Genomic DNA, 16,676 nt, shown 5'->3' on the forward strand with positions numbered 1-16,676 from the left:
TTGAAGCACCTTGTACTTCTAGACACATACACACATTCACAGACACCTGTGCAATTTCCAACTCTGAGAGCCCGATTATTAGTATTTAATATTAATATTGCTCAAGATGAGCAGAAATAATGAAATTTATAAGAATTGAGAAAATTAGTATAAATTGTATATACAGTCATGATTGTTTACTGGAGTGGATAGCAAGGCTGCTGTAGATTGATTTTTTTCCCTTCTTATGTGATGTGTTTTAAAGAACTGCAGCATGCTATAACTCGGTCGGTTGAAGAACTCGGTTTACTTTCGGAAGCTCCGGGAGGACCATGTGCAGTTGCTCTTGGTGAGGTGGTGACCTCAGTGGCCCTGCTGACCATCCTGGGCCCTACTTGGTGTGCTGGATGCTCAGCTTATAGACTGCGGAGTGATGACCAGGAAAGAATGCTCGGTGTAGGTTTTTGCTGCCAATGATTGGAAAAGACTGTCTTTACTTTTTAATATGATATACTGACTCTTTAATAGTGATTGACTCATGTATGCTTATATGATTGTATGTCTGTATATAGATATTTAACTCTAAAAATGTATGAATATCCATTATTGAAATTTCTTGTAGTAAATTTACGTTGCTACCGAGTGTCAAAAACTCTCCTCTTTCTATTCCCACTTTCCATTGGCTTTTTAAAATAAGAATTTCCTTCTCTACTAATGAAGAGGTTCGTTTTCTTGGGTTTCTTGGGATCCTAGTCCATTTAATTTATGAAATTAGATTTTGTGAACAAGGTGGCCAGCAGAAGTTTGCGTCCTTCAGGTTTAAAGCCCTGGATTGGGAGATTCTGAACCGTCTGCAGAGTGGACAAAAGCCTGGAGTTAGTGAGTGGGAGCAAGGGAAAACTGGCTAAGAAGAAGAGGTGTTGGGACTTGAGGAGTGGGTTACCTAAGTCAAGGGAAGGGCTGACAAGTGAACAATTAAACCTTCAAGTATAAAAATCATCTATTCTGGGCTTTTCTAAAATAAAATAAGATCATAATGATCTTCAGTACAGTAACCATATCAGACTTTTGCTTTTGCTTTCATTGCATTTCTGTCAGTTTTGATGGCTGTATTTCATCTCTGAGCCTAATATCTCTTTAATTATGGGTTTATTTTAGTAGTTTAATAGTTTGTTTTGGACTGAAAGCTCCTGAATTAGGATTGTATGACTTTTGTAGTCACTTGGGAAAATGGTTAGTGAAAAAAGAATTTTTGGATAATTTTGGTATCATGTCTTTAGTGAAATATTTTCTACTAATAACATGAACTACAGCCATGAACATTTTTCTACTAAATCACTCAAAAATTCTCTTCCTATCTCTGAGAACCTTCTCTGTGGCCCGCCTAATTGCCACACCTCCAAAGTTACTAAGAGTCTCTCCTCGTTCTGATTCGTCTAAGAATCAGAGTACTAAATCAGGTTTAGTACTATCACAGATTATATTAATATTCTCACATTCCCCTCTAATTGCAGGATAGTGTAGTAACAAGCTGAACTCCTAAATAATGTGGAAAAATAAGTTAGAAATGATTAGTGCCTTGAACGATTTCCCACTTTCCTCGCTGGGAGTTTTAATTGGTGTGATTGTGTGGTTGTATTCAACTTAGTTGCCATTAACTGCTGAAGTCGCCTGTGCTGTCACTGCTCATCAAAAGTGTTTGCTATGAGATGGATGGCCAGTCCTTCCTCTGTATGTTCAGTGAAATATGGGAATGCTTTCACATGGCCTTCTTCAACTATTCCATTAAAATGAGACACGTGAAAAATTTTCAGATATATTTTCCATAGTGGTTGGCTTATTTAGGAGTTGTGTTATACCTTGCTTATTGATTGAATGATGAATTGTTACACAATATGTAAATGTATTAGTAAGATTTTTTTTTTAAGATTTATTTGTTTTTGTTGGAAAGTCAGAGAGACAAAGAGGAAGATCTTCCATCCGATGAATCACTCCCCAAGTGGCTGCAACAGATGGAGCTGAGCTGATCTGAAGCCAGGAGCCAGGAGCTTCTTCTGGGTCTCATTGCGCAGAGTCCAGCATCCTGTTGTCTAGATATTTCCAACAATTTCATTGGGAGTCCATCTCTGATTTGGAAGTTGAGATGCATGCTGCATTGTATCTTCACATCTGGCTATGATAGTCTCTATTACGCCATCACTATACATTCCCTTAAATGAGAAGTCATGAAGCAAAGTCAACAACAGATATGAAGTTAAAGCAAAAAATTTATTGCACCATGGAGTCAAAAAATACACCACTGAATAACCAAAGCATGTGTAAGTGAAAAAGAAAACAAAAAGCCTCTTGGGTAAATTGATATCAGTGTTCAGTCCACGAGCCAGCGATGAATTTGACAGGAGAAAAAACTATTTGGAGGAAAGCTTTTGAAGCTATGTTTTTTGTATTTCCTGAACAAAATATTGAAAAAATTTGAAGCATGACTTCTTACTGATAGCTTCTGATCATCATTATGAATGTACTGTACATTATGAATGTACAGTTCCCGAAATTTTAAGTGACTTTGTTTTTAAGTCCAATGGTTCACATCATGTCGTTTTGTGTTCTAGGATCTGATTTTTATCTAAATTTTCTTTCTTTCCTATTGTCCTGTTTCTTTCTGCCCTCAGCTCATTTTCTTGGGTAATCTTTGTTGTTTTCTCTTTGGGTTTAGAGATTGGATACGAGAAAGCATTGCTCTGTGCGAAGTGAAAGTAAATACACTTGGCTGAGTAATAAGACTGTAACATCTGTCTTGTCCCCTGAGAACCCATTTTTGTTTTTTCCATCCTGGATTATTATCTAGTTTCATAAGATTGCTGGATATGTGAGCGGTATCTGCTCTTCAGTTTTTGGTAATTGAGGGCAAGAAAAAATTGGCTGTTCCTCTGGGTGGTGTTTTCCTAGTGCATCCGTGCCTGGCTTAGGATCCCACTGATTGACTCCAGGCGTCTAGGTGCCTTGCATGTATTAATGAGCCCCGTAATATTTTGTTAATGCTATGTATTCAGTTTCATTGATTCTCAGAGTCATCCCATGAAAACATTGATGTATTTAATACAACAATCCTGGTGATTGCTCACGATTCTGGAATGAATCTTTAGAAGTGCTTACCAGCGTCTTAACATGTTGGCAACCACATTTTTGGGCACAAGCTGCTTGTTCTCCATGTAGGCATTGAACAGGAAGCAGCAAAATGTAACAGTTTTAAAAGGTGAGTAATGGGGCCCGGTGCGGTGGCGCAAGTGGTTAAAGGTCCTCGCCTTGCACGCCCGGGATCCCATATGGGTGCCGGTTCTAATCCTGGCAGCCCCGCTTCCCTTCCAGCTCCCTGCCTGTGGCCTGGGAAAGCAGTCGAGGACGGCCCAAAGCTTTGGGAACCTGCACCCGCGTGGGAGACCCGGAAGAGGCTCCTGGCTTTGGATCGGCATAGTATTGGCCATTGCGCTCACTTGGGGAGTGAATCATTGGACGGAAGATCTTCCTCTCTGTCTCTCCTCTCTGTATATCCACCTTTCCAATGAAAAAATAAAAAAATAAATCTTTAAAAAAAAATGAGTCTGAAACAAATAAACGGCTACTTGAGAGCAGCTGGTTTATAGGGAGAGGTTGGTTTTGCCTTGCTGTTCTAGAGGTGCAAGATTTGGAGTCCCAACTGGTGAGGGCCTTGCTGCTGGCAGAGCAGTGACACAGCGTGGAGTATCATCATATGGTGAGACAGAGTGAGAGCCCATTGTGTGTGTGTCTGGTCTTTTCATGTGAAACCAAAGGAATTCAGTCAGGGGGTTGAACCTTACTCAATTGGATGTTCTCAAGAACAAAGAAAAAGAGATGTAGCTTATAGAAAATGCTTCAAAAATCTGAGTATGAATGAGTTGGAGTCAGGGATCCTTATTTTTAGGGTCTGAAATGTTGACAAATGTATTCATTAATGATGCAAATTTGGGTTCAGTTTAAGTGTTGCAGAGAATTATCATACATTAACTTTTATGGTTAAAATATTTAAAAATATGAAATATACATTCTGATGAAAAATTGCATGGCTGTTCAAGTCACATTATGCAGTGCAAATAATAAATATAATTAGTTCATAAATTAGTTCCAGGGAGATCTGGCTGCTGAAATTCTGGTTTACTCTGCTCCTGTCTTATTTAACTTGTTTCCTCCCTCTTTTCCTGTCTCATGCTCCCACCTTTCCCCCTACTGCCTCCTAACCCCCAGTAAGTACAATAAAAGAGTGAAGTTTGAAGTTTCACTTAGGCCTATCCTTTTTGGGCCATAAAAATCAACCAAGTATGTGTTTCAGATAGTGCTAGTATGATGGAAAATAGCTCTCCAGTGGTGGGTGATTACTGTTGGTGATGAGGTATAAAATGAAGTAAAGGACATTCCATGCAGTGTCGACCCTGCAGGGTTTATAAGTGTAGATTTTTATGTGGTCTGAATGGCAAGCTGAACTGGTTTGATATTTGCTACTGGGAATGACAGCGTTTGTAAATTTTCAGAGTGACATTTATAAGAATCAGACTTTAAATTTCATTGTGTTAAATATCCATATTCTAATAATATTCCTCAAGACTTTTTTTTTAATGCTATGGGAAATAATTAGTTGAAAATTCTTGGTCCCCAGAAAGTAGATGACTTTTGTTTTACCTGATCTTCAAGTTAGCTCTGATGAATGTTTGATATGCACAGTACAGGAGAACAGGACTTTGGTTTATGAGTTCCTCTCTGAAAACATTGTTTTGGTGTTCATTTAAAAATGCTTTCTAAAAAGCAGTGAAACTACACCAATCTAAGGCTCTTACTGTATAAAACCTGGAAGTATTTACTTATTTCTTTATTTTCTGAAATTCACACTGCCACCAGTGCATTCTATCAGTAGTAGGAAAATGAAAGATAACCCAGAATTATACCTCCAGCATGCAACACACTGTTTATTATGAGTTATTCTAGGTCTGTACATTTACATTTTAAGTTTACCACTTTGATAAATGATGCAGATCCAGTTTTTCTTAAGACTGAATTTACGTAGCAAATCTTCTGACCCCCAACTTATCAGACAAAAATCAGCAAAGGCATTTCCTGAAGACTCAGATGCTTGCTTGTCCTCTTGGGTCATTTACATAAATTTCAAGAAGCAAAAATAGAATCTAGTATCAACATGCAATAATGCCTTACAGCTTAATTTTTAAAATTATCTAGTGAGGAGAATGATCTTCCCGAGCGAACATAGAAACAACCAACACCCAAACTACAGGTGTGCGCCCTGATGAGCTTTGCTGGGTGTGTGCCTGGAATGCGTTTGGAAGCTCTCTGAAGTGCGACATGTGATTTGTTGGAGTTTCAGCCATAACTTAGTAGTGATTTTTCTCCATTATGGACTCTACACATAATGAATTTCAGGAAATACACAACAACAGCTTCTTCTGCTTGTAGAGAAAGACAGTAATGTGATGGAGTGATCGAATACAAATGCTCCTTTAATTTATTTTGCCAAGACATTTATCCATGTTTTATTTATAAGGCAATTGAAGTCATTCATTTTGCATGGAACCTTTCCTCTTCTGAATAGCAAATAATATATTATACATACTGCATTGGAGGAGAGAGGGATGAAAGCTGTATTTGAAAATAAAAATTTAATACTTGGGGCTCATTGGACACAATTATAGTGGTACTATCTTTGTTTTCAACTGAATAAAAATTGTGCAGATTTTTTTTTATAAAATGGGTTGTGTAGACATGGAAAATTCTTTGAAGAAAGAAAAGGTTTTTTTAAAGTGTGGAACATTTTAAATGCACAAAATCTGTCTCAGAAATATCCAATTATAAGTAAGTTTGTTGCATATGCATTGGTTTAAATGGTTTCATTTTATGGGTGACTTGAATGAGATGGAGTCCTACCAGCCCAGGGGCTCTGTAAGCCGTGATCAACTGGTTTGTTTTTAACTAGTGCGTTTCAGAGCATGGGCAACAGTTCGTTTTGGATCCAAGTCAAGTTGCCCACTGGAGTTTCCCTCAGTGTCCTGGGCTTGCTGTTGTATGACGCCAGTGAAGGTGTGTGTAAAACCCCAACATGGTGATTATTGTTACTCTCAGACACACCCCAGCTAGTGGGTGTAGCATTCCGGCACCTCACATGCACGGTTTTCTTGTTCTAGGATGTTTTAGTAAGAAAAGATGTCAGATAGAATGTCTAAAGCCTTGCATCTTTTGAATACATTAATAGTTCATTGCTCCCTGTAAGTCGGTTTAGAGGTATTGATGCAAGTCATAGTTTACTGCCATGCCTTTCCAAAGCAGTTGGCAGCATCTTAAACAGAGATGATCGAATCTGAAAATTAGGTCATATATACCTTTCAGATTCTTACTATGAGCTGCTTTTCAGGAAGTTCTTTTGAAGTATTTGAGTGCATATGACTTGTAAACTGATTTCACAAATATCTCTTTTGTGTACAGAAAATATTTAAAAAGACACTAGGGTTTGATTGTTATAACCTCCATTCTGTGTCTTGCATTGTTAGGTTAATATTTCAGGGTATTTTACGTATTTCTCCATGGAGTTTCGGACTGACTTTGGCTTGTGAATGTGATGTTTAGCTTACGTGAATGGTCTCTGCGTGTTACTTGCTAGTTATGATGTCTGTGCTATAAGGAGTATTGTTGGAGTGCCTTAAAGTGTCCCTTCAGTGGAGCCTTAGCCAGGATTTGAGATGGAGGGAAAAGTGGCGTGTGGATTGTATGTTTGCTGAGTTATCAGTGAGTTTTCTTTTTTTGCCCCACAACAGCGACTGATGGTGCGTTAGTATTTCCCAAATCAGATAGATTGTTGGAGTCTATTCCTATTGAAAGAAACAGGTGATGCCAAGCACTTACAGGTTTTGTTGTTTCCAAGGCAGAACAAAAGGGTGTGTTGCTTTTTTACTGAAGTGTATGTGAGATTCTGAACACGGCAATCTGCTTGAGTGGACCTGGGAAATCCTTGTCAGTGCTTTTCAGACTACTGGAAAATATTCTTTCCTCTCTAAAGCAGAGATAACAACCTTAAAATCATGGACATTTTAACAATGCATAGTACTGTAGTAGGAGTCAGATGTACAAAAATACAATGAAAAGAATTAACACAATTATGGATTCTCATATTGCTGTAATTGTCCTCCATAATCATACTTGTAATGTTCAAGACCTTAGTAAGCCAAGGTGTTTTTTTCTCCCATCCAAGATGTTCCATTCCTTGAATACTGCCAAAGGATCCCTGATACAGAGCTCCTTTCTACAGGGGCTTCTGCTTGTCTCATGAGAGTTTTCTTGCATCAGGACTGCGTTTGTCTTCTGTTCCTCAAGCTGGTGTCTGTGCATACCTGCAGGTGAGGCCTGAGATACCACCAGGGCTCCGGAACGCTAGCTTATGCTGCCAGAGGAGACACGTAGTGCATTATGGAGACCAATACAATATTGTCACCTAGACTGTTGAAAACTCCTTATCCTTTGGAATAGTGTAGACCAAGGCATGAATCGGTTTGTTAGAAATCCCTAATCTTTTTCTTTCCAATTTGCCCAAATAAGTTCATCTCATTTATAAATATTAACCACTCTTTCTTTACCCAAGTTGCTATCAAGTTAGGAATTTGTGATACAGGATCATCAATTTGAAATAAAACAGTTACGCACTACAATAAGATGAAAGACCAAATTGATTTTTCAGAGATTTAAAAAGAAAACAAAACCAAAAACCCTAAGAGTCTGAAATTCTTCTCATTGATCCTGCATTCTGTTTGTGAACAGAAAAGTTAGCCTGGATATAAATTTTTGAAGCTAATAAATGTGATATACCCTGACCACCTTACTCACTTTGCTGGGCACTGGAAAAAATCATCATGAAGAATACGATATTAATTTTACTGTGGAGATTCAAAAAGACCTAGATGCTCAAAGAAAAGGGAGCATGGTTACAGGGACTTAGCAGGAAGAACACTCTCACTGGATTTTCTTTACATCAAGCTGTGTTTAACTTGAATAGTACATAGTTAAGGCATTCAGTAGTGGGGTCTCTTATGTTCACTGCCAAGGGCTGGACCTTGTGCAGGCAGACTGTTACCTGCTGTAATGGCACACAGGGTCTTCCTGAGCCCTGAGTTGTAGATAAAAGATTGATTTGTGTTGGACCATAGTTTGAAAGGGCTGGAAAACTGCTGTACAGACAAAAAACAAACAAAAAACCTTGTTAAATACAACAAATTATAAAAAGCTTCAAATTGTGTATAATAGAAGAATTACATATATTTGAATAAAGCGACCGGGATTTTGTGAAGCACGGAAAATGTAACTTCTAGTCAGGAAAAACGCTTGCGCTCCAGCTGTTGTTGCAGGCAGCGGGCAGAGAAAAAGACAGGAGTTCTTTTACTTCTCTCTCGCCTCCTTCCAAAATAAGTAGATAACAGATCATTTTAACAAAACAGGTGTGCTTGAAAAATGATCGGAAACCCTGTGAAACAGTCATCAATATTCCCAACTGAAATAGGACACTATTTTAAAACTAATCAAAATTTCCTGTTTGGCAGCAAAACAACTAATGGGAGTGCTGAGGGGGGGGTGTTTATTGTTCCCTTCCTTTTCATTTGGTTAGATGTGACTGAGTATTTCAGTCATTATTTGCCTCAGAATCACCTGGTAGCAATGTGAAAACTCACACTGCCAGGCAGCATCACCCCCAGATTTTGGATCCGTCAGATAGCAGTGGGACCCCAAAGTCTGCACGTCTGACAAACTGTGTATCCTCTCAAGAAGCTCGGTGATACGTTTTCCACTGAATTGTTCCCAGCAGTGTTCCTGGTTCACCTGCTCATCATGGGCCTGAGGACAGATGCTGTTTGCGTGACCTGGTCAAGTTGCTTATGAACTGCAAGGGGGAGCAGTTCTGTTCTTGGAAGATGCTGTCTGAAGGGAGCTTGGAGTCTTGATGTCACCAACATTCCTAGTTCTGCTTGGAGTTGGACCCACCATCACAAAAGGTTGTTTCTTTATGCTCTTAGCAAATATGAGGATGAATTAATTGGCCAGTGAATTCTGATTTTACAAATAAAGTTCCAGGCCACATCAGGTATATCCATTGGTGATGCCCTCAGTGGACACCACATGTTCCTACAGATGTACGTTTGTTTCTCACGGCTAATCATTATATTTGCTTCAGACTGTGGTCACTTTTATTTGGTTACTGCCAAGCTGACTAGTCAATAGGACTTAAAATTCCCTTCTCCTATCATTTGTATATTGATTCATCCATTCCTAGGAGACATTTTAACTTAACCAGGACATTTGAAGTGCTTGGGTTAAGGGGGTACATGAGTACTCTCTGTAATATCCTCTTAATTTTCTGTAAATTGAAAACTGCACTAAAAATAATGCCAATTAACTTTTTTTTCACAATAATTCAGAGCCAACACATCTGTCTGGACAAAGCAAAAGACATGAGCAAATTTGTGTGTGTACGACAGTTCTGGGCAAAGAACCATGCTGGGTGTGCATGCTTTTCCTTTCTTAAACCCCTGTTCATTTGTACATCCAGGCATCAGCAGATGTATGATTTAGCATTTGCCCTGCACCTTGGGCTCTGGGGACAGTGGAGTTTTTGTGTATGGATTCTCTGCCGTAGTGAACCCTGTCATTGTTCTGAACAGCTGGGAGTGGAGGATAGCTCATTAAGACGGGAGATGTTATCCAAGCCTCCCTTGGCATCTGGAAGAGCAGTGAATATGTTTTACTTCCCAAGATCTGAAGTATCCATTTTGTTACCACCTAGTGTTCTCTGGCTCTTGCTGAAAAACTGTCGGTCCATTGCCTCTTTGAGTGATGTGCACAGTTGATACCAGCTGTTCTCTTTTAGCCTTTCCTCCTCCTTTGATTTTTTTATTATGCTTATTGTATAAGCTGTGCCATTTCTTTTAAAAGCATAACTCCAGTGTAATTAGCACATGTTCTTTGTTTGTGTAACCAGGAGTGTGTTCATCCTTGCCCCTTTATTCCTGCTCCCTTGGGAAGCAGCTCTTGCAGGTCCAGGATTGCATTGGTACTGCCTCAGGACAGGCAGCTGACACTGCAGTTATAATTTAATGTTCTGTGCTGTGTTCATCTGTTATGGCAGGAAATATGTAGGAATATTTTTCCATTGTGTGGCTGGGTCAGTATAGGCATCAGCAAGTCTCAATGCTCAAGCGACAAGTGGTGGAGCAGGAATTTGAACCCATGTCTTTCTGACTCTGTGATTCCCTTCTGCTATTGGGGACTCTTTTGGGGAACTCTGTATAAATTCAGATGACTGCATTCATTTTTCCCGGGGCAACATTGTTTGCTTACGTGGCACCTCATCTACTCAGAGCAGAAGACAACCTGAAGAATCATGTTACAAACGTGACTTATCTGGAGATTCAGATTCTGATGTAGGTCATTATTTTCCTTTTTTGGAATTGTGTGGTTTTTGCTAATAAGTAGACAAAGATTGTCAGAAATAGGAACACAGAACTTCTTTTGTATTGGAAAAAGGGAAAAATTAACATCTCTACTAACTAATAGCTGGAGTTTATAATTTGTCAACCACACTTCTTGGGAGGAATAGGAGAGGTTAAGGAAATTGAGGCCCAGAGCAGTTAATGAAGGTACCCAAGGTCACCCAAGCTGCCAGGATACAGTTGCAGCCAAGGCTACCTTCTCCTGCGAGAATATGTGCTCTTCATCATTCTTCCACACTGCCAGCGAATGGAGTTTAGAAAGTGGGAGTGAGGTGCTGTAATAACCTAGTAAAATTATATTAATTGAGTACTTCCCATCAGAAAATATTTAAGAAATTGGATATATACTTCTCTGTTCTCAAATGGTCATGTCCTAAAGAGAAATTGGATTGCCTGTAAACCTTGTTTGTATGCTTTTCATAATGAGAAGAGGTTATCTGACTTCTAAGTCATTCTTGTTGGGTATGAATGGGAGAGATGAGGCTTTGAGAATAAAGGGCATTTAAGCAGAGGCAGTGGAAGGCTAGCACTTTCTTGTTTACAGCTCCATCAGGCAAAGGGCGATACGGAGTCCTATTCCATTGGCCCCTTTCTTCTGTCTCGCTCTGAACCAGCTATTTGGAGCATTTGAGGAATGAACCATCATATGGAAAATTTCTCAATCTCTCTTGCTGTCTGCCTGCCTTTCAAATGAGTTAAATAAATTAAAAATAATAATAATGAAAAAGATACCATTTCTGGGGAAAACTTCCAGAAGTGAATGGATTTCTGTAAAAATTGATCACATCTCGTGTTAAGTTTGGAAGTCATGTTTGAATTTGAACCTCAACACAAGGGGGAGAAGTAACAATTATTTATTCCAGTTTAAATCTGTTTGGAGGCTTCACTAATTAACTTATTTAGCAGCACAAAGGTAATTCAGATAATTTCAGAACATTTCGTTTGGAGAAGGAATTCTAATAAAGGACAATTTAGACAATTACATTATGCATGAGAAATGACTGCTGACTCTAAGCGTGGAAAGCTCTGGCTGGCTCGAGTTTATGGCTATAGACCCCCTCTCAATGGGTGAAAATGACAGGGTTGGGCGTGACCCCAACTCGGCCCTGGCTTTGCTCTGGGAGTGCTGCAAGTGAAGATTTGCCTGTGTTGATTGACTTGGTATCTGATTGCAGCGTATCTTGTTCTTTTATCTCCTTTGTCCCATGCTTTCCCAGGCCACAAACTGGGAGCTAGATTGGAACAGGAGCAGCCGGAACATGAGCTGGCACCCATCTGTGATGCCAACACAACAGGCAGAAGATCAAGTTACTGCGTCACTGTGTGGGCCTGGGGAGAGTACTTTCCTGAAGTGCTTAGATGACAGAATTTGATTTCAGCTTTGATAAATACTTGGTTTGATTCTAGTGCCCTCTGTTTTCATAAAGCAAGCTAGCTTTTACCTATTGGCATTTGTCCTTCTCAGCACATTAGTTCTGTGTGTTCATGGTTTTTATTGACATGTTTTATGCAGGGCAGGATTTGATTGTGGCTGCATTTAAACCGTTTTAAGCGATGTCACATTGAAATGTATATTTGATCAAATTTATGTATAATCATGTTTTTGGTTTTTCCTCTCTGTTTCTGAGATCCGTATTTGGCTGCGATTGTTTTCAAAGCCCTTCCATTTTGTCCTGGGTTGAAGAACCTTAGCTAATTTTAATCAGCCCTGAGCTGTCATTCCGTTCATCACTGTCACATTAGCACCATTCCTGTTCATCACTGTCACATTAGCAGCAAATCTGAACGTGCTGATTAGTAAAGTGGATGGAAATCACAGCTCTGTGTGTGTCCAAATAGCTGCTCATCAGCAGGGCCTGTGATGGGGTCTGATGGCTTAATGCAGGCCCTAATCAAGGCTGAGAGATGTTTTCTCTACAGTTTAACCTGGTGGTGTTGAATCACATTAACACGTGTAGACCCTCACACACATACACACAGAGCGTAGTCTCACATCAGTGTTCCAAGTCAGTCAGGCTGACTCAAACAATGGAAAAAATTAACTAGATGCTGAAGATGGCTCCTCTTTGGCCTCAACTCAGCGAATGTGAACAGTCTCGGGGACTGTATGTGTATAGCTCAACACCTGCTTCGCTTACACTTTGCCATCTTTAGAAGTGACATGAGGCCGAGGGTGCCAGTTGCTTGCATCCAGTGGTGACTGTAGCTGAGTCAGAAGCTCTGGCTCAATGGGCCTCTGAGGCAGCATCAGGGGCAACAGAGGGACTCAGGATTTGGAGGTGGGACGAGCCCATAATGTTCAGTAGGTGTGCGTGGCAACCTGCGTTTCAGGTTTTGGCTCCTTTGGTATGTCTAACCCTAACTAAACACCAGTGCTGTATGTTGAGTTTTCCCTGCACAGCTGTTGATATAGCATCTCACTGTAGAGTGTCATTGTCCTGAAATCACTGAGGTTTCTGTGTGAAAGCAGACTTTGGACTCCTGTGTAATGATCTTGTTTACCCACAGAGCAGGTGCCTTGTTTATGTGAAGGTGATGCTGGATGAGGATGAGAACTTTATATTTTGAAAAGATCCTTGTGCTTGGATCCAAATGACTGTGGCCTTATAAATCTCCAATTCAAGATAAACACTAATATGAGAAACATTGTGTGAGGCAAGGATGATGTCAGCAGCCCTGCCCCCCCTTCCCTGAGAGGACGTTGGGCAGCATGAGGAATTGATGCTGTTTCTGTTGGGTAGAAACCAATTCTGTGCATATTGTAAGAGTAATTCTTTTTTTGCCTCAGCCTCCCCAGTCCCATGCAAGAATATATCTGTCTTTCAAGCAGGCTGCCATTTTCTTTGTTGCCAGGATAGTGGTACATGCCTCAGTATTTCTAGCGTGCATTTTGTAGCTGTTACAAACTCTGGACAAACACATCCATTTTCTCCCAGCATCTCTGTTACAATCACAACCTCTCTTTCTTTTGTGATGACTCAGATTAATACAGTGCTAACACATTTGTTTCTTTTATCTTTTGCTTCTATTCTGAGTCTATTCTGCACATTTGTTCAGAAACAGAACTCAGAGGCAGCATCATCAGGTAATGGATCTAATGTGGGTTGCTGTGACAAAAAGACCTGAATTTTGAATCTTTTCTTTTGCACACACTGGCTTGCTTGAGTTACTCAGCTGCCACCAGCCAGGGTGGTTAGGATATAATGTGGAAGATCACACAGACTAAGGTGAATGTCTAGCTCTGTCCCTTCCCCAGAGTAAATGATCAAATAAATTACAGATAAACTACTGACGATGTCTTGTTGTTAGTTGCTTTCTTCTGCCTGTCCTTCTCCCTTTCTTGCTGTCTTCTCCATATCTTTACTCTTCTCTCAACCCCCACCTCTTAGTAGTTCTTAGGAAATCACACTTGCACACTTAGATGTTTTCTTTAGGCATTGGTGTTGTGGGGGGTAGCTGGTAAAACATTCCATTTTGGGATTGATTTGAGTCTTGGCTGTTCCACTTTCCTGTTCATCTCCCTGCTTATGACCTGTGAAAAGCAGCAGGAGACAGCCCAAGCAGCTGTACTGCTGCCACCCATGTGAGAGACACAGAAGAAGCTCCAGCCTCCTGGCTTTGCCGTGGCCTAGCGCTGACCGTTGGGGCCAACAGATGGAAAATCATTCTGTCACTCTCTCCCCGTCTCCATTTATCTCTGTAACTTTGACTTTCAAATGAATTAATTTTTTAAAAAATGTTTGCTTTGACCATGCTGTGGTCATTGGTGTTAAACACCTGAAATAGTGTTATTTCTTCACCAACCGCCTTCAACCAAATATTATGGGTAATACTTTCCATGATGCTGCTTTTCCTGGTCACCCGTCTCTCTCTCCTCTTTTGTCTCAACCTTTTTCTTTCATCCTGTCAAACCATTTGAAAACTCCCTTTGTCAAACTGATGGACTTCCAGTCAAACATCTTTTTTCTTGCTTTAGGAGTAGGTTTGGATATGGTACAAATAGGATCCAATTTTATTTCTTATGTCACAAATTCACAGTCACATGCTGATAGGGTGCCTTTGATCTGTGCAATCAACAAAGGCCCAGCCGCTGTCTCGGTCTTCCATGGTCCTTCCATGCCATCTTCTGTTCCAAGGTGAGTTCTTGAACTGTTGCTGTTGTATCTACGTACTGGCCAGCAGGAAGTAGACAGGGCGAAGCAGGACATATCGCTCTCTGGGAGCTGTCCACTTGTCTTCCTCATATCAGAACTTTGTTATATAACCATACTTTCTTGCATTCTAGCTGCGGCTAGAAATATAAGTGTGTGTTTCATCGATGCTTGTGGCTTGAAGGAGAGAATGGGTATTTGTGGGTGACAAGCGACCTCTTCACATTTTCTTTAAATGAGTTATGCAGTGTCCTTTGCTGAAGTGTCAGAGAAATCCTTGGACTACTTACTTTTTGTCTCTGTAATCTCTCTCTTTAAGTCAACACTATCTAAGGAAAGGAAATAGAGTCCTTCGTGGTGCATTTTGTTTGTTTTGTTGTCAAGAGAATAGTGTCTCTTGCAGTCAGGCTCTTTGCTCCTTCACGAGTAGGTTGCAGTGCTCAGTGGTTTTGGGCCAGGCTGGATGACTTGTCCACAGTCTTCTGAAAATAGTCAAATAGGGAGTTTCATTTCATCTTTAACCACAGTAAGGTGGTATAATACTTGTCAGCTTTTTTGTTTCATCAGAGCTTCTCCGGACAGCTCTCATTTTTCAAAGATATTATTGCTTAAGTTTAATCACGCAGGGGCATCTCACTCTATTGAAGATATGATTGTGGAAAGTTTTGCATATAAATTTACAGTAGCTCAAGCTCTGCTTTATTCTTTTTCTTCTATAAATGCTGTTCTATTTCTTCATTAGCAACATTTCCAGTATCTGCTTTTTCAGGTATATTACTGTGGTTGACAAGTATGTGGGGTTGGAAGGGTATTTTTACTTTAAGGAATGAAGTAACTTGGTTTGGAGGTTGGGGAAGGTGTCCCAGGCCATGTGATCAGTAAGAGTGGATCCACAACTCAAACTTTTAGTTCAGTCCATTCCTTTTCCACTGTGCTGCAAGAGCTGGGAAACAGGAATCATTTGTCTCCTACTGCTTACTACTGAAATTCCCTGTTGTCACCTTTCCAGGGTTCCAGGGGAACCCTGGTAGGATTACTGTCCTTTACTTGTTGAATGGCTTTTTCTGTGTGTATCAACTAATAAGTATCTTGCTTGTCTTTTAGCTTTTAGAACATTTCCCTTCTTTTGTGTTTTAAAATGTATTTATGGGAAATTCAGAGATACAATTGGGGGGGGGGGAACGAGAGAGAGAAAGAGAGAGAGACAAAATAGATGGTAATAAATGCCAGGCAGGACTGGGCCAGGCCAAAGCCAGGAGTGTCATCCATGTGGGAGGTAGAGTGCCAAACACCTTAAGCAACTCCTGCTGCTTTTCTTGTTCAGTCCATTAGCCGGGAGATGATCAGAAGTGGAGCAGCTGCACAGGACGCTGCCTGTGGTTTTACCTGCCGTGTCCTGACTCTGGCTGCTTCCTTTGTTGTTGATGTTTTTTTATGATTGAATTTCAAATTTTAAAAAACGATACAAACATACTCTGACAGAATTCAGAGTTTTTCTGGTGATGCATGAAGAAGGGTTCATGCTTGCCTCTGTCAAATTGCTGTATGGTTTTGTTTGTATTTTTTTATTTACTCTTCTTTATCCGGTTTCAGTATACATGGATCTTGATCTGTCATTTTTTATTCTGGAAATGTTTGAGAAGTTGTCTTTTTCTACTCATTGACGTTTGTCCATGAATGTTTAACTCTGCTCTTCCCCTTGGCTTCTAGGAGTAGTTTGATGGTTTTTAGCAGGCACATGTGCATGAGCGCAGTGGCAGGGCATCCTGTCTGGGATGGGGATGTGGGCGGGGCAGTACAGTTCTGCATGCTGTCCTGCTGAAGCATTGACACGCTCTGCTGGGATGAGAGACTTCTTTTATTGTCCTCAGCTGAAGTTGCAGCACCAAGGTGCTGTACCCACGGTGTCCTGAATCTTACCTGCTGGGCTCTGTCTTTTCATGTGGTAGAACAACCAGCATTTCAGCCTAGTTACAGATAGCTGTGAGAGTTCCATCCA

General features: G+C 40.3%; 1 protein-coding gene across 12 annotated transcripts in view; it reads left to right on the plus strand.

Moving 5' to 3' along the window:
- Positions 1 to 16,676, plus strand: part of EXOC4 (exocyst complex component 4) — an 817,909-nt gene that overhangs the window by 148,184 nt on the left and 653,049 nt on the right. For 2 of the 12 annotated variants that reach the window (XM_040987495.1, XM_040987496.1), the window contains exon 11: positions 245 to 261. The exons of 9 other annotated variants lie outside the window; for them this stretch is intronic. In XM_040987495.1, the coding sequence (XP_040843429.1) occupies positions 245 to 246 (2 nt within the window). In that variant the 3' untranslated portion in view covers positions 247 to 261. Of the gene's footprint in view, positions 1 to 244; positions 1,157 to 16,676 lie in introns of those variants that run through there. One more of the 12 variants, XM_040987491.1, reaches the window with a different exon arrangement.

The sequence above is a fragment of the Ochotona curzoniae genome, unplaced genomic scaffold (genome assembly GCF_017591425.1).
Source record: "Ochotona curzoniae isolate NIBS_2020 unplaced genomic scaffold, NIBS_Ocur_1.0 contig_4692, whole genome shotgun sequence".
Lineage (NCBI taxonomy): Eukaryota > Metazoa > Chordata > Mammalia > Lagomorpha > Ochotonidae > Ochotona > Ochotona curzoniae.